The sequence below is a fragment of the Malus sylvestris genome, chromosome 4, assembly GCF_916048215.2.
Source record: "Malus sylvestris chromosome 4, drMalSylv7.2, whole genome shotgun sequence".
Taxonomy (NCBI): Eukaryota; Viridiplantae; Streptophyta; class Magnoliopsida; order Rosales; family Rosaceae; genus Malus; species Malus sylvestris.
The window spans coordinates 6,306,490-6,331,579 of record NC_062263.1 but is presented as its reverse complement, the minus strand read 5'-3'; the positions used below and the strand labels follow the sequence as shown (position 1 = coordinate 6,331,579).

General features: G+C 37.0%; 1 protein-coding gene across 1 annotated transcript; it reads left to right on the top strand.

The window, feature by feature from the left end:
• Window positions 1-10,341: 10,341 nt before the first annotated feature.
• Window positions 10,342-13,976, top strand: LOC126618766 (probable U3 small nucleolar RNA-associated protein 11). The gene is made up of 10 exons (XM_050286927.1): window positions 10,342-10,546; window positions 10,856-10,912; window positions 11,016-11,106; window positions 11,232-11,323; window positions 11,407-11,500; window positions 11,590-11,669; window positions 12,554-12,634; window positions 13,467-13,566; window positions 13,652-13,748; window positions 13,820-13,976. Exons 2-9 carry the CDS (start codon window positions 10,857-10,859, stop codon window positions 13,742-13,744), a joined length of 687 nt encoding a protein of 228 aa, XP_050142884.1. The 5' UTR covers window positions 10,342-10,546; window position 10,856; the 3' UTR covers window positions 13,745-13,748; window positions 13,820-13,976.
• The last annotated feature ends 11,114 nt before the right edge of the window (window positions 13,977-25,090 follow it).

The following is a 25,090-nucleotide window of genomic DNA, read 5'->3' as shown; positions in this document are numbered from 1 at the left end:
CTTTGTTGTGTTGAAGTTGGTTGATGAAGATTAAGTGTTTCAACTCCCGACAAGTTTGGGAACTGAGTATGAAGATCTTCACAGTCATTTATTAATGACACCAGAGTTACCATCTTTCATCAGTGTGTGCCATGCAGTCTAAAAAGAGGAAACTCAAAGAAAAATTATGCATGTTGAGCCCAATTCTAACTCCGAGGCTAGGGTTTTCACGTCCAACCACAAAACAACTGATGAAAGATTTTTTGGGAAGAAATATGACTGGAAGTGTACATATTGCAACATGAAAGGGCACTTGAGGGGCAAATGTTGGATTTTGCATCCTGAGTTAAAGCCTAAGTTTGACAGGGAAGGCAGGATGATCAAGGATGGGAAAGGGTTTGCTCCAAAAGCCATTCACATAACTAGTTATTCAGCTAATGGGATGGCAAATTTCCCATCAAATCCTATTGCCCTGATAAATGAGTTTGCTGCTTTTCTCCAAAAGAAGAAGGGAATCACTGAGAATGAAGAGGTGATCAATGAAATCCTACTGTAATGTTAGGGAAATTTGTTGGTTTCTTGGCAGGCTTAGAGAACACATCACAAGACAATATTACAGGTATTATCAGCGTCATTTCCACTACTCTTAATGCAAGTCTTACTCATGTTTTTTGGATTATAGACTCAGATCCCACTGATCATATAACTAATAAACCTTCGAGTCTTCATGAGTTTCAAAAATTAATCAATCTTACTCATGTGTCAGTAGCAACTGGGAAATGGGAACCTATTCTAGGAAAAGGGAAAATTAGATTGATGAGTGATGATGTAGAGTTCACTACTCTCTACGTGCCTTCATTTCCACTTCAGCTTTTGTCCATAGGAAAAATCACAAACACTTTAGACTGTCTTGCCATATTCTCTCCTCATAATTTTGTGTTTCAGGATTGAGTTACTCAAAAGAAGATTGGTGAAGGGTTCTTATTAAATGGACTCTACTATCTCTCAAATGAGTCCAATTTTGTCAAAAATCTCAGTGCCAACTTAAGTCATGCTTGCCAACTTTGGCACCAATGTCTTGCTCATCCCTCAGAATCAGTGATGTTCAAGTTATTTCCAATTTTTTGTATAACCACACTTGAGTGTGAAACTTGTCAAATGTCAAAAGTCACTAGACTTTTGATTGTTTCCTTTAAGTCTAGAACCAGCAAGCTTTTTGAAGTAGTTCACTCATACATCTGGGGTTCTTCTCGTGTATAATCATTTGATGGTTACAAATATTATTTTACTTTTGTTGATGACTATTCTAGAGTAACGTGATTGTATCTCTTAAAGCTTAAAAGTGACTTGCTTGATGCCTTTAAGAATTTTCATAACCTAATCATAAATCAATTTTCCTCTATTAAGATTAGATAATGGCACTGAATACACCTCCAATAACATGTGCAATTACTTGAGCAATCATGGCATCTTGCATCAAACTAGATGTGTTGGTACAGCACAACAAAATGGTGTGGCTGAGAGAAAGAATAGGGATATATTGGAGAAAACTAGATCTCTTATGTTCCAAATGCATATACACAAGAAGTTTTGGTCTCAAGCTCTCCTTACTACCATATACATCATTAATCAACTGTCAACTCATGTGTTGCATGCCAAATCTCTTTTTGAAGTCATGAAAGGTAGGACCATAGACTTGTCTCACCTCAGGACCTTTGGTTGCACGTGTTATATGCCCATCCAAGCTTTTCATCGTGATAAACTTGATCTTAGGGCTATCAAATTTGTGTTTATGGGATACTCTAGCTCTTAAAAGGGTTACAAAGATTACAACCCTCATACTGGGAGGCTGGCAGTCTCAAGGGATGTTCGATTTGATGAATCTTCTCCTTACTTTCACACAGATTTGGAGACTTGATCCTAATAAGGAAAACTTTATGGAAATCTTCCCACTGCATACTCATGCAGAAATACATGAATGCATCCCTGTACATACCACCACTGAGCATCTTCACTTCACTAAGATTGCAAGTGAAGAAGTTCCTAGCACTTAGGGATCACCAGAACCAGAACTTGCCCCACCAAATGTCGTTGCACCAAGAAGGAATCCTGCACGAGATAGACATCCACAAGTGAAGTTATAAAAGTACATTACTTACACTGTAAGACACCCTATTTCTGCAGCCATTACTTATCAAAGATTGTCACCCTCTCATGTCTCATTCCTCAATAAATTGTCCAGCAACTTTGAGCCAAGGAATTTTCAAGAAGCTGTGTGTAAACCTGAGTGGCAAAATGTTATGACTAAAGAACTTGAAACACTGAATGATAACCAAATGTGAAGTGTGGTTGAACTTCCCAAAGGTAAGAAGGCAGTTGGGAGTAAATGGATATATAAGACAAAGTTCAACTCTAATGGTACCATTGAGAGACACAAGGCTCATTTGGTAGCTTAAGGCTTTACACAAACCTATAACATCAATTACAAGGAGACATTTGGTCCTGTTGCCAAAATGAACACTATGAGGGTATTATTGTCTATGGTAGTCAATCATGAATGACCCTTATTTCAAATGGATATGAAGAATGCATTCATTCATGGTGATCTTGAAGAAAAAGTGTACATGAAGTTGCCTTTTAGCCATCCAAGAGAGAGGGAATCCAACAAGGTTTGCAAGCTTCACAAAGTTATATATGGTCTTAAACAGTCTTCTCGAGCTTGTTATCCAAAGCTCAATTTAGTCCTTGAAAAAATGAGCCATTCTGACTCTTCTTTGTTTGTTCGAAGTGTAAAGTTGGCAAACTAGTTATGCTTATATATGTTGATGACCTAATTATTACAGAAGACAATGTGAATGAAATTAAGGCCCTTAAGCAATTTCTTCATTAACAATTTGCCATTAGCATTGAAATACTTTCTTGGAATTGAGGTGGCTACTTCTTCAAATGGATTATTCTTAAATCAAAGAAGTATATTTTGGATCTTTTAAATGAAGCGAACATGATGGAGTGCAAACTTGCTCGAACTCCCCTAGCGAGCAAGCTTCAGTTACATGATAAAGGTGAACCTCTCTCAGACCCTAGTGTCTATCAACGAATGGTTGGGAAACTCATTTATCTCACCATTACTAGGTCTGATATCTATTATGTAGTGACCCTAGCCAATCAATTTATGCACTCTCTTACATTAGCTCATTGGGAAATCATCAAAAGAATACTTCGTTATCTCAAAAGCTTAGTGGGTAGGGGTATAATCATGAAGAACAATGGTTCCAATCACATAATGTCTTACACCGATGCTGAATGGGCTGGAAATGCACTGGACTGAAAGTCTACCATAGGTTTTTGCACCTTTGTTGGAGGCAATCTTGTCACTTGGTAGAGCAAGAAACAAAATGTAATTGCATGATCTAGTGCAGAAGCTAAGTATAGGGTCATGGCAGCAACAACTTGTGAACTAATATGAGGGTCTTCTTTCCAACCTTGGTTTCACCAACAAGACACCAAGTTGCCATGCACATTGCCTCCAATCTTGTTTTCCATGAAAGGACAAAACATATTGAAGTTGATTGCCATTTTATTTGTGCTCAAGTTTAATCCAAAGTGATACACGAAGTCATGATCAACTTGTTGATCTCTTCACGAAAGCCCTAGACTCTACTTAGTTCCAACGGTTGTTGTGCAAGCTTGGATTAATCAATCCCCTTGATCCAACTTGATGGGGAGTATTGAAACCGATTATTGATCTCAAGGATAGGTTGTAATGATCACTTTAGCTAAGTCATGAGATAAAGTGTTATCTACAACCTTACCTACCTGTCATCCCATACCTTGTCATTCATACTTACCATTTTGTCAATCTTTTTCCCTTATTTTTGGGATCTCTTTTTCTTGTAAATGATTATTAGTTTTGTCCAGTTGTTAGGACTTAATTCATAGGATTGTGTAATGCTAGTTAGTTTACTATCCTTGTAGTCCACTTTTTCGGCTCTCTATAAGAGTTGTTTTCTCTCTTATAAAGTCTCTTATGCGGAAATATACAAAACCATTGAAGCCAAATGTTAACAAAAACGAACGAATAACTTTTTTTCTTCTTAGAACGAAGAATGAACTACAATTTTCACGATAAATCTAAACTGAAACAATCAAACAGCGGAAGACGACAACAAATTGATATGAGACGAGCAGAGTAAACACCAGAGGATAAAATCTGTTCTGATACCAAGTTGAATAATAGAGTGCACAACCAACAATATTACAAAATAATAAGAATATTATTAAATAAATAAGAATGTCGTAACGAAGACAAAACTCGAAGAAACTACATTGTGACTAACTTACTTCTCAAATTATATTACAAGCAATATTTATAGAGAACTAAACCTAAGATACCCTAACTCGGATGGGTTAGGCCCAAATCCTAAACTAACAAGCAAAACCTAAATACTAATATTTTCCAACAATTTTGAATTGGAGTTGTTACCAGGATTCCAAAAATCTCATTGTACGCTTCAAGATTTTGTATATTAGAAAGAAAAAATTGATATAGAAATACGATTTTTGAAGTGTCAGTAATAGCACCATTTGAATATACTAATTTGTAATGACTCAACAAGAAAAATACAACTCTAGTTCTAATTTTTTAGATTAGTGATGCTAAAGAAATCACATTTGGTAAACCGCATCTAAACGACCTCTCTAATAGAGATAAGATCTAGTTCTATTAAAAATGTATTTTGAATGTGATCTACTAAATGTAGTCCCCTTGCATTTTTCTTTAGAGAAAGCAGCAGCAAGCCACCACCCATCTTCAGTGATTGCCTTCCATCATCATGATATTTTTCTACATGTCTAAAAATAGTGGAGAAAAAAAAGTTACAACCTCTTAAAAATACTTGTGGATGCAAATTTCCGCATTTTTCTTCTTGGACAAAATTGCAACTACAAAACAATTAACACCTTAAGTCAAGGCCAAGAGCCTCACGCGCCCACGATGAATTGGGGATGGGCTTTGGCCGAAGAACCTCCGATGCCAAAGTTAGAATTTAGAGAGAAAAGTATTTGGAGAGTTTTTGGGAGTTTTGCAAGAGTATCAACTTATCTTTTTAGATGAAATAGGGTCATATATATAGGGAATGAGGTGTTATTTGGTGATTCAATTAGCAATTAATATATTAATTAAGTATAAATATATTAATTGGCTAATTATCATAATAAAAGAAATGTTTTGGGAGGTTTTTGGAGGTTATGGAATGAGGATGGATGAGACAAATTTGAACTTGTTACCTATTTTGGGTACTCCTGATTTGGTTGATGGATGATTCTCTACTGCTCGTGTGTAGGAGACTCGGTATGCTTCGAGGGTAAATTTGTCATCTTCACCCAAAAATCCACGTGTCGCTTTGTGATTATCTTTGACTCCACAAATGCCCCCACACTTGTTGGGTTGCTCGTAGGAAAGTGCAGCAGGTGTAGAGATCTTCTTGCTCTAGGAAACTTAGGACTGCTTCCTGTTTTGATGTAGATTCCCTTTTTAATATGAAATTAGATCCTTCTAGGAAAGAGAAATAAATTTCTCTCAAAGCCTATTTAAGTCCACCTTAAGTGGGTTATTAAATCAACTTTGGAGAGTGATTTATTCTACCCTACAAGAGAGAGAGAGCTTAGAGGATATTTGTTCCCCCTCCTCTAGCAATATTCTACATCTTGCTTGTGCAAAGGATCGTCTTTCGTTGCTTTCTTCGTCTTCTCTGCGCCGCACCGATGTAAGGAAAACTTAATTCTCCTTGTCTTCTTCTTGGGAGGTGCTGCCACGAGGCAGCTGTTGGGGTTGTGCAGCACGTCGGCTGGCAGAGGTCAAGAGTCAGCTTGTCATGGGCCAATGAGATGGCGTGGCATGGGCAACAATTTAGGCTGCCATATCTGGCCTACTTGCCAAAAATGAGGAAACTGTTTAAGTTTGATTTCTCAGCTACCATAGATGGAGCAGTCAAGGATAAAGCTGTCAAGATCGAAGCTACTGAAGATGAAGTGTCGAATGAGTGAACTGTTAAGTGCAAAAATGGTTGCTGCTCCTGACCATTTGCTGCCTAGTTGATCTTCAAGCATTCGATCTTTTAAGTTATGTGGCCTTCTCGCACTAGAGAGCTTACCCAGATGGGTGTCGGGGAATTAGTTTACCCTCTCGCATTGGAGAGCAATTAGTTTACCCTTTCGTGCTGTAGAGCAATTAGTTTACCCTCTTGCACTGGAGAACAATTAGTTTATCATCTCGCACTGGAGAGCAAACCCATATGGGTGTCGGGGAATTAGTTTACCCTCTCTCACTCGAGAGCAATTAGTTTATCCTCTCGCACTGGAGAGCAAACCCATATGGGTGTCGAGGAATTGGTTTACCCTCTTGCATTGGAGAACAGACCTTTTTGGGTGTCGGGGAATTGGTTTACCCTATCGCACTGGAGAGCAATTAGTTTATCCTCTCGCATTGGAGAGCAGACCTATATGGGTGTCGGGGAATTGGTTTACCCTCTCGCACTGGAGAGCATGGAAGTCATTGTCGTGAGTGCAGCTGAGGAAAACTGGACTGCTGGGACAAATAAAATAATCCTTAGCCTGCGAGGTCATGTTTGGTGATCTGCTTAAGACTTCAAACTTCGCGTAAGGGTGTAAGCGTAGTGAGCTGCTCCCAGAATTATTATGCCATCGTTAGGTGTTTCGTCATGTGCCTTTTTGAGGCTTGGTTGGCACGAGCCACATGGCAAGATTGGCATGGCTGGGAGCCATGGTGCAAAATTGGCACAATTATGAGTTATGGTGATAGATTAATGGTTGTCGGAAGCTGTGGAGCAGGCAGGCGTGGTTGTGAAATCAGAGATGGGGCTGGCTTGGGCCAGGTTGTGCGCAACGAGAGGAATTATTTGGAGTGTTGAGAACAAGGTCTGCCCAAGGTTCTTGGTAGTCCGGATGATGTGTCCTTCTGGTACTCGTCTGCCCCCGGCGTGCCATTAGGCTGAGCTGCTGCGTTTGTCGGAACAAAAAAAGTCTTTATATCCGGCAATCTATGTGGGGTAGTCCTGTCTGCTCGATCTTGTCATTGAAAGATGACTCGCTTGTGTTGGTCATGTCTCATCAAAGCGCTTTGTCAATAGCTTTATTACGTGGGAAATCGTGCAATCGGTCAGGAGTATTTCTACTTCTTCCTGAATTTGCCTTTGTTGGGGGTGGCAGAGCCCTCGATTGCCCCCGGTCATGACCTGCTCTTCTAGGCTGCTCTTCTATGTGTTCGGCTCATTTATACCGCGGCTGCGGTCGATGTGGTATGTTTCTAGCAGAAGAGCGAGTAACTCGCAGGCTGCTGGTTGAACTTGAGCCAGATTGAGTGATTGCTTATCTCCGTCCACTATGCTGCCACTCCGATGTGAGGTGGAAGATGCTTCTTGCGGGTCTTGCCGCGAATGAACACTTTGCCTAGAAGGTTGCTCATGTTGATTATCGGAGTATGGCCCCAACCATGAGTGTATGTTCTTCTGTGGGCCTAATCGAGAGTGCATGCTCATTCGCGCGGTAAGACGAAAGTGTACATTATCTCGAGGGCCCAGTCGGGAGTGTACACTGCCCGAACGCTTGGTTCGTAGCTGGTCGAGTGGCTGCTTGCCGGGATGCTGCTGGAGAGGTTCTTCGTTTGCCCTTGTCCTACTTCGGGAGACCTTGTCTGGGGCACGTTGCATCTTGGTGCGCTGCAAGAACTGGTTCACCAAAGTCGTCTACTGTGCAAGGGCGCTCATTAACTCTATGACTTATCGAGACAAGTGTTGTTCGCCAATTGGATTGGAAGAGCTTGGAAGGAATATGCCTCATTGGGCAGTGGAAGGGTGGTAGACTCCGGGCGCGAGATTTGAGTTGGGAAATGTTAGGTCCACGGAAAAATGTGGTGAGAATGCCCTCGGCTCGATGGTAAGTCCGGATGGTTGAGATAATCTTGGGCTTACTTGGGCTGCTTGGAAAGCCACGGGAGCAGGCTGGGCCATGAGAGTGGGCTGCTTGTCGGGAGTAGGCTGGGCTACGAGAGCAGGCTGCTCGGCGGGAGCAGGTTGCTCAGCTGGAGCAGGCTGGGCCACGGGAGTGGGTTGCTCGTCGGCAGCAGGTTGCTTGGCAGGAATAGGCTGGGCCATGGGAGTGGGCTGCTCGTCGGAAGCGGGTTGGGCCACGAGAGCAGGCTACTCGGTGGGAGCAGGTTGGGCGGCGAGAGCAGGCTGGGCCACAGGAGTGGGCTGCTTGGCGAGAGCAGGCTACTCAGTGTGTGATGCATTTAAATGTGAGGTTTGGGCTCGGGCCCGTGCAAGCTTGGATGACACGGCTTGGGCCATGGTGGAACCTCGTAGTGGTAGTACCACTCCGCCTATGACCACATTTAGCCTCGTGGATCGCCGCGGTCCCATTTCTTGAGTATTAGAATTTTCACTTGTGGAATTTTCTAAATTTCTAGCCATTATATTTTTCTTATACATTTTATCAAAGAACCTTTGCAAATAAAAAATTCTAATAATAAGAACGTATGAAAAATATTCAAATGGACTAGAAAATAGAGAAAAACCTTTTTATGCGAGAGTCTTCTACAAGCATGGATCTCAACTCTCAATGAAAGCACCAATTTGTGGATGCAAATTTCTGCCTTCTTCTTCTTGGACAAAATTGCACCTACAAAACAATTAACACCTTAGGTCAAAGCCAAGAGCCTCACGCGCCCACGATGAATTGGGGGGGCTTTGGCCAAGAACCTCCGATACCAAAGTTAGAATTTAGAGAGAAAAGTATTTGGAGAGTTTTTGGGAGTTTTGCAAGAGTATCAACTTATCTTTTTAGAAGAAATAGGGTTATATATATAGGGAATGGGGTGTTATTTGATGATTCAATTAGCAATTAATATATTAATTAGGTATAAATATATTAATTGGCTAATTATCATAATAAAAGAAATGTTTTGGGAGGTTTTTGGAGGTTATGGAATGAGGATGGATGAGACAAATTTGAACTTGTTACCTATTTTAGGTACTCCTGATTTGGTTGATGGATGATTCTCCACTGCTCGTGTGTAGGAGACCCGGTATGCCTCGATGGTAAATTTGTCATCTTCACCCAAAAATCCACGTGTCGCTTTGTGATTATCTTTGGCTCCACAATACTCATCAAACTATAAGGTATGGATGGATAACGGTTATGGCGGGCAAGTAACTGCAGTTGTTTAGCCATAACCGTTTAAGCTATTACCCGTATAACTATTTGCACGTTAAGTAATTGCATAAAAGGGTATATCCATACCTATAACAATTTATAAACGGTTAACCGTACCTATAAGTAGGACCTCCTATCATCAAACACTGGTTAATGGATTCAAAACAGTTTGCTTAGCGGCTTTTTATTTGAGACATTTGCTTTCTTCATGGACAGTGGGAACTCAAATGGGTTATATTTATCATGAGAATTTTGCTACAGCATGAAGGAATAAAAACATTTCTCATATATGACTGCATCAAAAGTATCAGCACATGTCTTAGTTAAACTATTTGATGAGAACTGTGAATCTTCCGATGATGGTTCTTGGTAGATTATGCCTGCAATTTTGTCTACTTTATTCAGAAAATTTACGAGTATGCTTCAACTTATATCCGGACTTACATTCACTTGTTACATGATTATTTAATTATTTTTGTTACTTAGAAAGACTTTTCGCAGAGAGTGAGCTTCCTTAAAATTTCATTCAAACTATACTTCAGTTTCTTGAGAATTTTTGCAACGCATTGAAAGTGTACTTCCCTGAAATTTCGTAACTATTAAAGTCAAGTCTCATTTCACACGTTTTTCGTTATCAAGTTTTGTCATTTCTTTGTCCAAAAAAAAAAAGTTTTGTCCTTTCATTATTTTTCCAGTTCTTTGTTTTAGGAAAGAGATCCCATCCGGATCTTTCCCACGAAAGCCTAGGGATTAGGAGATTCGGACCCTTGAAATTTGATCCAACAATTACAATTATTATAACTTTTAGAGAGTCCACCTATTTGTAACCGTTGGATCAAATTTCAAGAGTCCGAATCTCCAAATCCTTACAATTTGGTGGTTCCTTTGTTTTGGTTCCACATATAATTGTTTATTTATTTATTTAGAGTTGGTGAGATGCTTTAGTTCTCAATGATCAAATAATTAATCTTTTGTTTACTTTAATGTCTTGATAATGTAATTTAATAATTAAATATTGTTTGATCATCGAAATAATTGAAAAGAGAGAACGAAGACCATTGGCGAAAGAGACCAAGAAATAAAAAAAATTAAAATTAAATAAAAAGAAAACCTCTCTTCATCATCTGTTCCTACTTTGGTCACCCTAATAATTGAAAAGAGAGAACGAAGACCATTTCTTATACCCTAATAATTTTCTAGGGTTTTAGTCTGCGTGTTCCAAAGGCCAGTTCTCCATCTAGGGTTTTGCCTGCGCTTTAATTCCACCATCTGAAGAGTAAGGAGGGATTCGGAATTTCATTCGACTGCTCAGGAATCCCAATTCTTCATCGTCAAGGTTTGTTTCGCTTTAATCTTTGTTATTGTTATTCATCTTTCAAATTGCTCAACTTTAACAACCTAGTTGCTGCTTAGATTTTTAGGGTTTTAATTCAATTCAATTCAATTGTTGTAAGCGACGGGTAAAGATTTAAGCTCTTGGAACTTACCCAAGAATTAATTTCCCTAATTGTTCGACATTGTGGTTTATCAAATTTGTTTGAGATGGTTATGAATATTTGTTGTATCTGTAATTCCACAGCTTAAAAAATTCAGCTTTAGTGCTACCTTCGCATTTAACTTGTGGTGGTTGCTTTGAATTTTTCAGCATGTCGTCTTTAAGGAACGCCGTTAGCCGACGGGCTCACAAGGAGCGAGCTCAACCGTGAGTGACCACATTCCTTTTGCTGTTGGACTTTCGGATGATGTTTTTTTGCATCAGATGATGGGATTAATGTTTTTGTGTTTTGGGTCCAAATATTTGATAGGGAATCGAGGAAAAAATTTGGGCTTCTTGAAAAGCATAAGGACTATGTTGAGCGTGCGAAAGCATATCACAAAAAGGAGGAGACTTTACGGGTAGTTTTATGATGGCTTTGTTGTTTTTCTCCTTGGATTTCGTCATCTATTAATAGTCTGGTAATTTAACTTCCTGATATGGTATACATCTTAGGCTATGTCTCATCTGTCTTTTCACTCATCAGATATTGAAGCAGAAAGCCTTCTACAGAAACCCAGATGAGTTCAACTTCAAGATGATCAAGACACGAACTGTTAATGGAGTCCATAAATTAGAGTAACATAAAACTCTCGTTTGCTCTTCTATATCATGTTTCTTTTTCACACTTGCTACTCACGTGATATGGATTTTTACTACAGGAGTCAGGCAAACAAGTACACTCCAGAAGAGCTCATGCTTATGAAGACCCAAGATATTGGATACATATTTCAGAAAGTGCAGAGTGAGAAAAAGGTTATAAATATATATCATGAAGCTATGGTCTACCGGTTGGTTTTATGAATTTAACATGTTGGTTCTTATTATGGTGTTAATTAATGCAGAAAATTGAAAAGTTAACTGCGACACTGCACTCTCTTGATAATCGGCCTTCAAGTAGACACGTTTACTTTGCCGAAGACAGGTTTGAGCTTCCTTCACATCTTCTATCCATGGAGAATCATAATTCTGAATTAATGGATTTTTTTAATTTGTAATTTTTCGTTGCTGCTGTTATTTGTAATCAGACTGGATATGGTGAAAGGCTATTTTCACCATTTTTCGGTTCTTTGTTGTCCCTTATTATCCACAGATGTCTGTTTACATTGTTCTAATTGATTTTGTTATGTATATTTTTCATGTTCATTGAATTGGTTTTTTCATTAGTAGGCATAAGTATCTAGAGTGATTTTAACCCTTTTTTCCAAGCAAATACACAACATAAAACACGCACAAACACAAACACATATCTACTGTACATGAACCCGAAGTTTCACATCCACCCTTATAGACACTGAAAACGAATACTGTAACAAATGGGAAGACGCATACATAAAACTTGATCAATAAATGAAAGGTGTGTTTCTCCTGATCCCATTTTGGACTTGTATGAAATGTTTTTCATCCTGTTCACTTGAGTATATTTACAAAAACTATTAAGGCCCTGAGAAAGGGGACATAGAAATACAGTGATACAAGGACTATAAGCGTGCTATTATAAATCTGCAAACTGCTTCCTTTCTGGCCCATATGGTTATAATAGAGTAGATCCTCATGGCTTCAACTGGGGACACTAGGCTAATTTCTTAGTGTTATTAATTTTTTCCTGGGAAGACATTATTCTTCAATTCTTTCACATAGGGATAAGACCTATAATGTTATAGAATTCACTTGAGACCACTCCGGGTGAAAGAGTTCGGAGGGAAAGTAGTTTCTTAATTTCACATCATTTATGTTCCCATTTGCCAAATATGTTTTATCTTGTTTTGCACATTTTAAAAAATATATTGTTAATTATTTTTTTTCCAGAGAGGAGGCTAGAGAAATTCAATCACGTTCAAGAAGTGGAAAAATGCCGGTTTCTGAGGACATTCCTGATCATATAAAAAGGTAGAAACAAAATTTTCAGTGATAGAGGACAGATTGAGGAGTTAGGTTTATTCTGGAAGTTTTGGTCTTTTGATTTTCATCAATTTTGCATCAATTATGCATTTCTATGCATTGATTATGGTGATAAGATCTTGGCATTATTGCTATCTAAGAATAATTGTGCAGTGATCCCTTTGCACTTTGCGTGGTTGCATTCTCAAAGCAATAAGATTACTTTGTGATACCAGGCCATCAATCGTGAAGTGAATAGGACTAGAATGTTTCGTAATAGAGAAAAGGTTCTAAGCAAACCTAGTCTCTTAATGTTTAGTCTAAAGGCTGCAACTTGGCTTTTATACAGTTATGTGATTGTGATTTGTGATTATGCCAACTGACCTACAAGAGCATAAACAAATCTTAATGGTTACAAGTATATGGCAAAAAAAAATAAAAAATTGTCTCGCAAAAGTTGTTCTGTGTATTAAGTTATTAACCGGTTTGATAAACAGCTCTTTGCTGCTATGCCTACTAAAGCCCAACTTTGCATGGGATAAAGAGCTCTTTGGCAAAATTGAAATTGAAATAAAAACAATAAATTAGAAGTTGGTCTGCGGCCCAACTATTAGGTGCTAGTTGGAATTGTATTTCGGTTGAGAATTTCTTTTATGCCGTTTTTTTGTGCCTGAATCCTAGGTAGCTCACTCATGTTAACAAATTCCTGTTATTCTTATGCTACCTTTCAATTTGTGGAATAATTCTTGCATCTGCCTTCCTGTTTCATTGTCAGCAAGGATTCTTGAAGCGCGATATCATTATTTTGTTGAAGTCTTGTATTGTTGTCTTCAATGTGCAGGAAAACAGCTGGTTCCTACAGAGAGCTTGAAGCAAGGAGTAACAGAGTCAATGAGTTGGAGAAAATCTATATGGATATGGCAATGCAGAAGGAATTAAAGGTATTGACATCTAAATTTCTTTGCTCAGTTCTGGGAGTTTGGTTGTCTGTGGATAGTTTTGAATACATTTCCGTCTAAATTACAGAAAAAGGGTAAAAAACGCAAACTATGTGAAGATGAGATTGTCTCCCCATCATCCAACCCTGTATTCAAGTGGCGGGCAGAGCGGAAGCGTTAAAAAGGTGTGTGTTGATCCATTATTAGCTTTTCGGTGCAATGGAAATCACGCACTTAACTCGGTGTGTTTTTGCAGGAATGAGCCTGCTAGTGACATCTAGGCCCTGGAAAAGAAGAAGTACGGACCTTATGTACCGGAAAGTTTGTCATCGTTATTATGTCATCGTTATGAATTTTTAAAGTTGTGAAGTCGGTTGGAGTATGATATTTAAACTGAAACTTTCTACCGAGTAGTGACTACTTGATCTCCGACCAAACAGTTGCAAAATCGCCCTTCAATTGAGTGCTAGACAAACAAGGATGGCAGTGGCGCTTGGGTTTCATCGCGAGTTTATTACATAGGTTCGGAAACAGGACAATCCAACTCGAAAACGATATGGTCAAACATGAATCAGACATGAACCATTAAAATGAGTTGTCACCCTGGCGGCAGCGTCGAGTGCTTCATTGACATGAACACCTCAACGGTGTGGATTGGCAACCGCGTGAGGGTCAAGACTCCGCAGTCTTGACACGTACTCACAAAACACGAATTGCCATCCCTGGCCATGGCCATAACTAAAAATACATTTTAACGGTTTCACTGTCATGTAAAGTGCAAAAAAATTCAGGTGAATAAATTTCACTACCATGAGCACAAAGTTATGACAATTCAATAATTGCTAGCAAATACTAACATGCACCAAAGTATTCTTGCATCGACAATACTTAGTATGCACCGCAATCCTTGGCCGCAGCCAATAGATCAAATTCAACGGTCAAATGTGTCGACAAGCGCTTGTAAGTACTCAAGAAAAATAGCACAAATGAAAGAGTGAAACCTGAGAAACAATACAGCATAAGAATCATATGATGCTCAAACTTTGAAGCATTGTCATTAAGTATTTAAACCCACAAATAACACATCCATAAAAACAACGCAAAAGACATTCCCACAAAAATCTTCTATCTATCAAGAAGCTAGAAGATGATTATATTCACAAACATTACTAACCTACAACCCTAACCCTACAAACCCAACTACATTTCCAGAAACAGAGACCCCAATAACCTACTTTGACCTACTGGACAGAACTAAATCTGAAATGGAACATATTAGTCCGGCAACGATCGTCATTTTGTTTTGAATCTAAGAGTCATCATCACCACCGACGTTCTTGGAGGAGGCACCGGTCTTCTTTGGGAGCAGAAGATTGTGAATGTTGGGCATCACACCACCATTTGCAATTGTCACATCCCCAAGAAGCTTGCTGAGCTCCTCGTCATTCCGCACAGCGAGCTGAATGTGGCGCGGCACAATGCGAGTTTTCTTGTTGTCTCTTGCTGCATTGCCAGCCAATTCCAGAACCTGTAAAATCAACCAAATTGAAACAACATTAGAATCAAAACCCGAATTTGAAAGTTGAAAATCAATTCAGTTGCAGAATCATAACTTCACCAAAGAAAATATCCCAGTTTCAAAAGTCGCACAAACCCTAACTACAATAACATCTAAATTGCGATAAAATTTAAATATGCAGAGCATGGTGGATGATTATTGCACACCACCTAAAATTGCAATAAAATTAAATAGCAGGCAAATTTAAATATGCAGGATAGGATGGGCGATTATACCGCTCCACTTAAAATTTGCAGTAAAATTAGATTTGCAGTCCAAGATAGGCGATGATACCGCACCATCTTGGATTGCATAAATAAACACTGGGTTAGTAGTCAAGAGTTACACCAAATAAGAAATCAAAGATATAAGTTATTGTTAGGTTGAGAACTAGAAGTAAACATGGTGAAAACAGTTCTTCGCGAGGGTATATCCAACAATTGAGGCAGAGGAGGAAGAAGAATAGTAAAAACCTTAGAGGAAACATTTTTTTTTCTTTCGATGAAGGGAAATGAGAAATGATTATAGAGTCGTGCTGATAACGTATTATAAATAGGCAAAAGTTAGAGAGATAACCTTTGCTAGGGACATGAGCAAGGTTGTTGCAATATATTACAGTAACACAAAATAATTGCAGATAGGAGAGAAATAGGAGGATACTGAAAATATTTGAACTTTTCTTTCTTTCTCACTCTATATATTTTTTAACACTCGTAATGCTCTATTTATTGAGCAAATACTTTGAAAGCGAACAAATTATACTATTAAGCTTGTGAAAAATTTACTGTATGCATATGGGCATACATACCCTCTATTTACAACATTATAATGTTTTTCAAATAAAAAGTAAAAAATAATGTGTGGACATGAATTCCGTCCAATTAGCTTAAAATGTATTTTTCTTTCATATCGTAAATTAATTTAATTTATTATCGCCCTCAGCCTAAAAAGTAGAAAGAAAAGTCGTGTGGAAACCCAATTTTACAAATTACATCTGAACATACACCCAGCAGCCGTAGGCCGCCGCACACACAACCACTGCTCACTCCTCCTTAGTTGTTATCAACAATTCTTTTTGGTGTAAGTGATTTTCTGCCGACAATTACCATTCCTCTCATATAGTGAGGAGCCAATATTTAAGGAAAATGAGCCTCGCTGAATCATTTTCTTGGGGATTTTAGGAATTATGTAATCGTGATCGTTCATTGTATATCGTGCTGTTAGAAATTATTTTAAAATTTAAAATTTAAAATTAAGTACAAATAGTACCTAACGAAAACTGATCGCACAATATACAATGAATGATTAAGACCGTGGAATCCCTAGGATAGCCAGGAAAATAATCTGGCGATGATTCTTTTCCAATATTTAAAGAACCTAGTACGGAACCTTGAATTCCATCATTCTTGTTTATGAGTGCTTGCAGCAACCACTACATTTCTCCATCCCAAACCAATACAAGATTAAGCTTCTGAATTGTTTCCCTTATATTGTCAGCATCCAAAATTGGCATTGAGGAGATCGTTGCACTCGCCAACTTAACAATTTGTGTCATGAAATGAAAACGCAGTTGATAGTGATAAAAAGTCACCAAAAACTAATCCAATGGTAATATAAATATAGGGTAAAGTGAATAGTACTAGTATTGACTTTTTGTTAAAGTTCCCTATAAAAGAAAAACTAATGAAAATGACTTGAAAACTTTGAGTTTTAATGATAATGACAAAATAAAGGGTAAAGTGAATAGTACTAGGATTGACTTTTTAGTGTAAAAATGTGGTTTTTCGTTAAAGTGAACAGTACCAAGAGCTTTTCGTTAAAGTTCCCTAATATAAAAGCATACTTTCAGAAATTAACAAAAACTCAAGTTGCACTCACGAACTTAATTTTTTACTATCGGAATGAATGAAGTGATGATGATCAAATGACATAAATTAACAAAAATGTGTGGGAGAAGAAATAAGGGTGTGTGGATAGTACAACCCAAAAATTTGGCCACCCTAAGTGAAGCGTACCATTTCACTCATTTAATGTAATTAATTAAAAATTAACTAGAGTCAAGTTAAATGACATGTCAAGCTATTAGACGGGTGATGAGCATACCTTATAGTTAAGCGTGGTGAGCAAAAATGTTCCCTAATATTATATCCGAAGAATTCTCATTCAATCCTAAATCCTAATCCAATTCTTCATCTTCACAATAGCCGAATTATCAAGTGACATCCCTGCTAAGAGACACATCACATATGCTAAGGTGGCGGTTTAAAAACCAATCATGCGATGTCACATGAATATATTTAAAAGTGTGGTAGATTTAAAAGACGATCACTCAATATTACAGTCTAGTGATATTTCTTTTCACTTGTAAGTGAGAGGTCTTAGTTCGAATCTCGTAGATGGCGAATTCATTACCAAATTAGTTTACCTATTGTATGACTTAGCCAAACTCTCATTCCTCTTAGTGTAAAATATATTAGTGTAAAATATATCGTTGTACTTCCGTTTCCATTACTCAAATAAGAAAGCGTTTCTAAAAGTAATAGGTAGAGAAGATAGAACTACCCCAAATATGAGTATATATTTTGAATTGGAGTTGTTAACATAACTCCAAAAATCTCATTGTATACTTCAAAATTTTGTATATTTAAAAAGAAAAAATTGATATTAGGATTGCACAATAAGATTTTTGAAATGTCAATAATAACACCATTTCAATATACTAATTTGTAATGACTCAACAAGAAAAATACGCCTCTAGTGTTAATTTTTGAGATTAGTGATACTAAGGAGATCACATTTGGTAAACCACATCTAAACACCTCTCTAATAGAGATAGGATCCACTTCTATTAAAAGGATAGTTTAAAAGTGATCTACAAATGTAGCACCCTTGCATTTTCCTTTAGAGAAAGCAGCAGCAAGCCACCACCCATCTTCAATGATTGCCTTCCATCACCACGATATTTTTCTACATGTTTAAAAATGGTGGAAAAAAGTTACACCGTCTTAAAATTACTCATCAAACTATAAGATATAGATGAGCAACGGTTATGGCGGGCGGTAAATGCAGTTGTTTATCCATAACCGCTTAAACTCTTACCCGCATAACCGTTTACATGTTGAGTAATTGTATAAATAGGTATATCCATACCCATAACCGTTTATTAACATTAACCGTACCCATAAGTAGGATCTCCTATCATCAAACACTCTGGTTAATTGATTCAAAACAGTTTGCTTAGTTGCTTTTTATTTTAGATACTTGCTTTCTTTATGGATAGTGGGAACTCAAATTGGTTATATTCATCGTGAGAATTTTGGACGCTATTTTCTGGATCCTGAGAACAAGATGCCGTGCTGGTTGACATTAGTCTTGGAGTCCCATTTGAATTAATTCCAATTCAACTTTTTATTTGACAAGAATTCTAGTTTTAGTGTTTTATGGTAATCTAGATGATGACGACGATGACTGATCAGAATCTGTTGCATCATTTGCTACAGCATGAAGGATTCGAAACATTTCTTATATATGACTGCACCAAAAGTATCAGCACATGTTTCAGTTAAACTATATTTGATGAGAATTGTGAATCTTCCAATGATGGTTCTTGGTATATGGATGATGCCTACAATTTTGTCTGCTTTATTCAGAAATTTACGAGTATGCTTCAATTTATATCTGGACTTTCATTCACGAACATGCACTTGTTACATGATTATTTAATTATTTTTGTTACTCAGAAAGACTTTTCGCAACGCATTTAGAGTGAGCTTCCTTGAAATTTCGTTCAAACTATACTTCAGTTTCTCAAGAATTTTCGCAATGCGTTGAGAATTTGCTTATGGAGTCGAGTCTCCTTTCACACGTTTTTAATTGTTAAGTTTTGTCCCTTCATTATTTTTCCTGCTCTTTGTTTTGGCTCTACATACAACTGTTTATTTATTTAGAGTTGGTGAGATGTTGTAGTTCTCAATGATTATTAATCTTTTGTTTACCTTAACGTCTTGATAATGTAATATAATAGTTTTTTTTTTAGTACATCGATATTTTTACACTAAGGGTAGAGGAAGTTTGGCTAAGTCACACAATGGGTAGCCTAATTTAGTATCGAATTCACCATCCACGAAATTCAAACCTAAGACTGTGGAGCCAAAAATAATCACAAGGTGACACGTGGATTTTTGGACAAAAGAGGACAAAAATACCCTTGAGGCATAACGGGATTCCTACGCACGAGCAGCGGGTAATCATCCCTCAACCAATTCAAAAGTGCCCAAAATAGGTAACAATTCAAAACCTATCTCATCAAATCCCTTCTACAAGGTAACTTCCAAAACCTATTTCATTCCATATATTTTTTACCTCATTTTCCTTTTTTTAGCTAATCAATTAGCTAATTATCTTAATCATTTCATAACTCCCCAAATAATTTCTTTCAAAATATGTTAATTAGTCAATTAATAGATTTATGATCTAATTAATCTATTAATGGCTAATTAACCACAATTTACACCCTAAAAATACCTAAATGGCCGGTCCCTATTCTCCTAATAGGGCTAGCCATATCCCTATATATATATATATAGCTCACCATTCTCGCCCAAAAACAACTTCCAACTCTTGCTAAAATTCTCTAGATTCTCATACACTTTTTCTCTCTAAATTCTAACTTTGGCATCGAAGGTTCTTCGGCCAAAGCCCCCCCATTCATTGTGGGCCCGTGAGGCTCTTGGCCTTGACCTAAGATGTTAATTGTTTTGTACGTGTAATTTTGACCAAGATCAAGGAGAAGTAAATTTGTATCCACAAAGTGTTGGAAATGTGCCCTAAAACCAATCATATGATGATACTTTACGGACATTTCAAATGTTAAACTAATCTAGTTTAACATATAAAGGGCAAAGATTATTGTTTGAGCCGTCTCATATAAATGTTATATGCTTAAACGATAAAGTCCAAGGAATATGTGATTGGGAGAATGCAATCTAATGAAGTTAGATTAATGAGACCATTCTTTCGTAGACACTTCCTAAATGTTCCTGATCATAGGATTACCAATTGGGCATTGACAGTCCGTTAAGATCAGTACGTACTGTGTCTTCTCTCAGGGAGAGTGACTAGTCTCGAGTCATTGGTGTGTGTGACATCAAGACAAGTACGTAGGTGCTCAATAAGAGAATGAGTTCACTGAACGTGATCAACGAAGAGTTCTTATATTCCATGTCACATGAGAACTCATGGTTGGGATAATGCAAAGTAGTCCTTTGACCTGAGGCATCACAGTTGTCTTGTGGTTAAGTCCTTAATCTTTGATTATGTCTAATTCACCCCCTAGGGGTGTCACGGCATCGTTGGGGTTAAGCCACTTAGCTATGGAGACAAGTAAATGCGCAACAAGGGATCTCTAACCTTCAAACAGTTGAGGGAGAATACTCTATGATATGATTTGGAATCTCTGGCCAGAGTATGAATGAGATTGGGGAATGCGTTCCAAATCACATTCAAGGAAATCATATAAGCAAACGATTCACATTGGATAGTAGACATGAGTAAATAAACTATCATACCAAACAATGTGGTCAAGAGTATTAGATTAGAGAAGGACCGTATTGCATTTGTAATCCCGAACTGAATAGGTTCTCTAACCTCTTCTGATTAGCTTGGGTAACCATGACATGCTGCTAGGCGTCAACCATGGTTTGTGGAAGCCCTATACGTGTATAACCACTAAAGGGAGAATTGAAAATTGTTTCAATTCACAATCGATGTAAAATTGTTTTAATCGCCCACTGCCTCGCTAAAAGGAACCTAATGGATCGCACACCATAAAAGGTAGAGATTGAAGATTAAACAGAAATGAGTAAGAATGATTAAATGGTTTAATCATTTATTTATGGCAAGGATTAATTAATATGTTAATTAATCAAACGAATAAGTTCGTTAAAGACTTCGGGATAGTTTTGGACCTTAAGGCCCAATGGGCTTCGAACGTCAAGCCCATTAACTTAAGTTGTATGACAATTTAATGAATAAAGATTCATTAAGGCCCAAAAGCCCAAAACTCCCTAAATGGCCGGCCATATGTGTATGAATTAGGGTTTTGGTTGTTTAGGTCACTTAAAGAAGTGACTATATAAATGACTTTATAGCCAAATATTCATTAATGTGATTAAGGGTTTATTTTGGGTGAAAATGGGTGAGAATTGTCTCTCCATTTTCTCTCTAAAGAGGCCAACACCTTGGAGGGTACATCTAGCAATCCTACTACTCCAAGGTCACTCATTTCTTCTACAATCAAACCTTGGTGAAGAGACTTAGAGGTTCTCAATTTTGGGAACTTGGAGAACCTATTCTTTCATCCAAATCCATGGATCTAAGAAGCAAGGAATGAAGGCCCTATCTCTTTGGGTGATTAGCCTTTGCTTATGCAAAGAGGAATCTACAAAGGTATTAATTTCAACTCACTTTGTTTTGAGTTGATTATTGGTTCACCAATCTACTAGGCTTTGAATTTCATGGGTAATGTTTTGTTTTTGAATGCATACAAGCATGATTCCGCCTTTAATTTGTTAATTGCATGCTATAGATGTTATTCAAATGAACATGTTTTTCAAAATAAATCCTTCAAGTGGTATCAGAGCCTAGGTCTAGTAGTTGGTGAATCCTTTTGGGTTTTGTAGTTCATAAGTTTATGATTTAAAAGTTGTAATTGTTACAAGCTTTATTCTTGCTTCTTTGAATGTAAATTTTGTTTGAAAATTTGCCATCTCAAATGTTGTAGATGTAGTTCATATGAGGATGAATATTGGAGCTAAAATTTGGTGCCATGATTTTAGGGATTTTCGGCCAAATCCAAAGGGTGATTTTTTGGGTTCATGTTTGTCTTGTTAAAAATGTTTTAAGGTGACTTTTGGAACCCCTAAGTACCCTAGGATGTTAACACCATTTTGAATGGTGAAAATTTGAGTTTTATGGCTTGAAAACATTCATGGAGCTCTTATGGGTTTTCATGGATGTTCTTCATTGTTCTTGATGTTCTTGCCAAGAACAAAAAGGTTTTGTGTTTTGATTCAAAGTTTTGAATATTTCATAAAGTTTATGTTATATGTTTTTCAAATGATTTATCATGTATTTAAAGTGTTAAATATTTGAATAAATGATGATGGAAACATCAATCATCAAAACATATATTAATTTTATGAAAGTATTTAAAGTGTTAAATATTTGAATAAATGATGATGGAAACATCAATCATCAAAACATATATTAATTTTATGAAAGTATTTAAAGTGTTAAATATTTGTATAAATGATGATGGAAACATCAATCATCAAAACATATATTATTTTTATGAAAGGTGAAAGCACTACTTGATTGTTTTTTGACAAAACTAATAAATCAAAACACCCATCACTCATTTTTATCCCTAAAAAACCGGCCACCCTAATAAAATAGGGTATTTTTGGGGCTTTTATGCAATTACATAAAGTTTTGATACTTTTGTGTATTTGTACTTTGACCCGAAAGTTTACGTTTTGACGTTAAGGCCTAAAAACGCTAAAAGACAAATTGTTTTGCTCCTTTAATGAAGTTTTTGAATTTATTTAAATTTTGGGTTCTAGTTGTATTTACATGAAGTAGTGACTTTTGTGTTTTTACAAAGTGACCCCAAAAGTTTATGTTTTCGCAATATGGCCCAAAAAGTTGTGGTTATTGCATGATGGCCCAAATAGGATGAGAACAAAATTGTTTTGTCTCTTTAAATGAGAATTGGATTTTCATTTTGTTTAGCTCCACTTAAATCAATTTTATGGATACAAAAACCAAATGAAAATGTTGCATTCAATTAATTAGTTAAAGCGTTAATTAATTAAAGGATGATTATGAACCTAAGCCTAATATAATTGAGCTATGTGAAAGGCGTTTCAAATTTGTTTGAACCATGGGAATGTGTAGATTAGATTTTGGTTGTAATTTGATTTAATCAAATGTTGTAAAAGGGCATAAGTCCTTCTTTACTTTAAGGTAATTTGTTTTATGCAAATGTTGTAATGAGCATAAGCTCATCCTTTACTTTGAAGTATTTCTTTCTTGCTTTATATGATATGCATGAAAATGAAGTAATTGGGTCCAACGCCCCTAAGACAACACGCCTTAATGTAATTAAACGCGTAACTAAAATCAATCTCCATCCCTAGACCGAGATTCAACACAAGGCTCGTGTTGAATCTAAACAAAGGTTCATAGTCATCCTAAGGCCCTAAGGCAACTATATAGTCCATTAAATGAATGCAAAGGTTATGATAGTAGTATCATATACTCTTGCTTTAAAAACCGTTTTATAAGCATAGTGGGAGTATTATATACAACTAAAACAATCCAATGGACCAATAGTTGTAATAGGACCAAAATTGTTTTAATAGAGATTAAAATGTATATTTGTATGTGATGAGACCTAAAACCCTCAACCAAACCATTATTAAGTTGATAAGCGTGAGAGTGCTTAGAACACTCTTTCGTAGGCCTTCCACCGTGGTGGCTCCAATCGTTTATGACTTGTACACCGGCTTCACCCTATCATGGGGGAGTACAAAGTGCATGCTTATACTCAGGAGGAATCCATAAACATATGATGAGGTTAGTGTAGGCAACGAGGATAGCCGATATCGTATCATCGTGAGGCTATTCTTGAACCCCTTCACAAACTAAGCATGGTGGGAATGACTTAACTAAGTGCAATGGAACCAACATCATATCATTGTGAGGTTACATTCTCTAGAGGCCAAATAAGATGGGTACTTGCATTAGTTGCAAATGAGTAAGCGTACTCTCTCATTATTATTGTTGCTAGCCATATATCGTATCATCGTGAGGTGGGCTTGGTAATAGTGAGCCTCCCATAACCTACTAAGAGTTTCATCCAAAACTCTCGAATTCCAATGAGGGATATGGAATTTGCCAAAAATAGTGGGTGATGCTATTTGATTTAAAGACCCGAATCAAATGGCTTAAAATCAATCAATTTATATACGTTATATTTGCAAACGTTATCCAACACTTGACAAATAAAAGCCGAACGTTTAGTTTACGGACTTGGTACTACAAAACCATAGATTGTCTTTAATGGCTTGTAAATGTACCTAAGTAGTCTCATCCTCACAATCTTCCTATTGATAATGTATCATTAGAAGAATATGTTAGAAAAAGTCTATCATAAAGAGGACAACACTTTTAATGTCATAATTCTTCAATTACAAATTGTTGTATGAAGAAATAAGAGTTGCTTTGAACAACCCTTAATCAATGCAAACACTTAGTGCTTGTTTCTTTGTTACATGAACAAGGAACTTGAGAAGAAAGCACAAAGGCTTGGACACTTAATGTGCCATGATTCTTCACTTCCAAATGTTGTATGAAGAAATGAGAGTTGCCTTGTACAACTCTTGAAAGTTTGTAATTATGTTTAGAACATAATGGTTGGTTGACAAAAATAGTCCATTAACATGGACTTATGATGATTTTGAATCATTGAGTGTTGAAGTGTTAAACCACTTAACGAGACGGAAACTAGGCAAGGACTTTACCTTTGTTTCCCTATCCTAATGGTTCACTAAGTTTATGGTAAACTATGTAGTGAACAATAACCACTTACTCTCCAAATTGTTTGATGTGTATAACACAATTGAAAAAGGTTTCAAGAGAGATAGTGGGAGTTTAGGGACCATGACTAATGTAGTCAAAGGTGAAAGTCAAATAAAGAAGATAAATAACTCCAAGGGAACAAACTTTCTTTATGAAAGGATGGACATTGGAAGGGGTATTTGCAAGAAATGTCTTGCAAGTGTCAAGAACACACCTTTCGAAGGTGTTGTAAATTGTTCTTGAATAGTTCAAAACAGTTGGTTCTTCTACTTGAATGTATGATTCCGTATTAGTAACTATGTTTTACAAATCGTTGTAAAAGTGTGA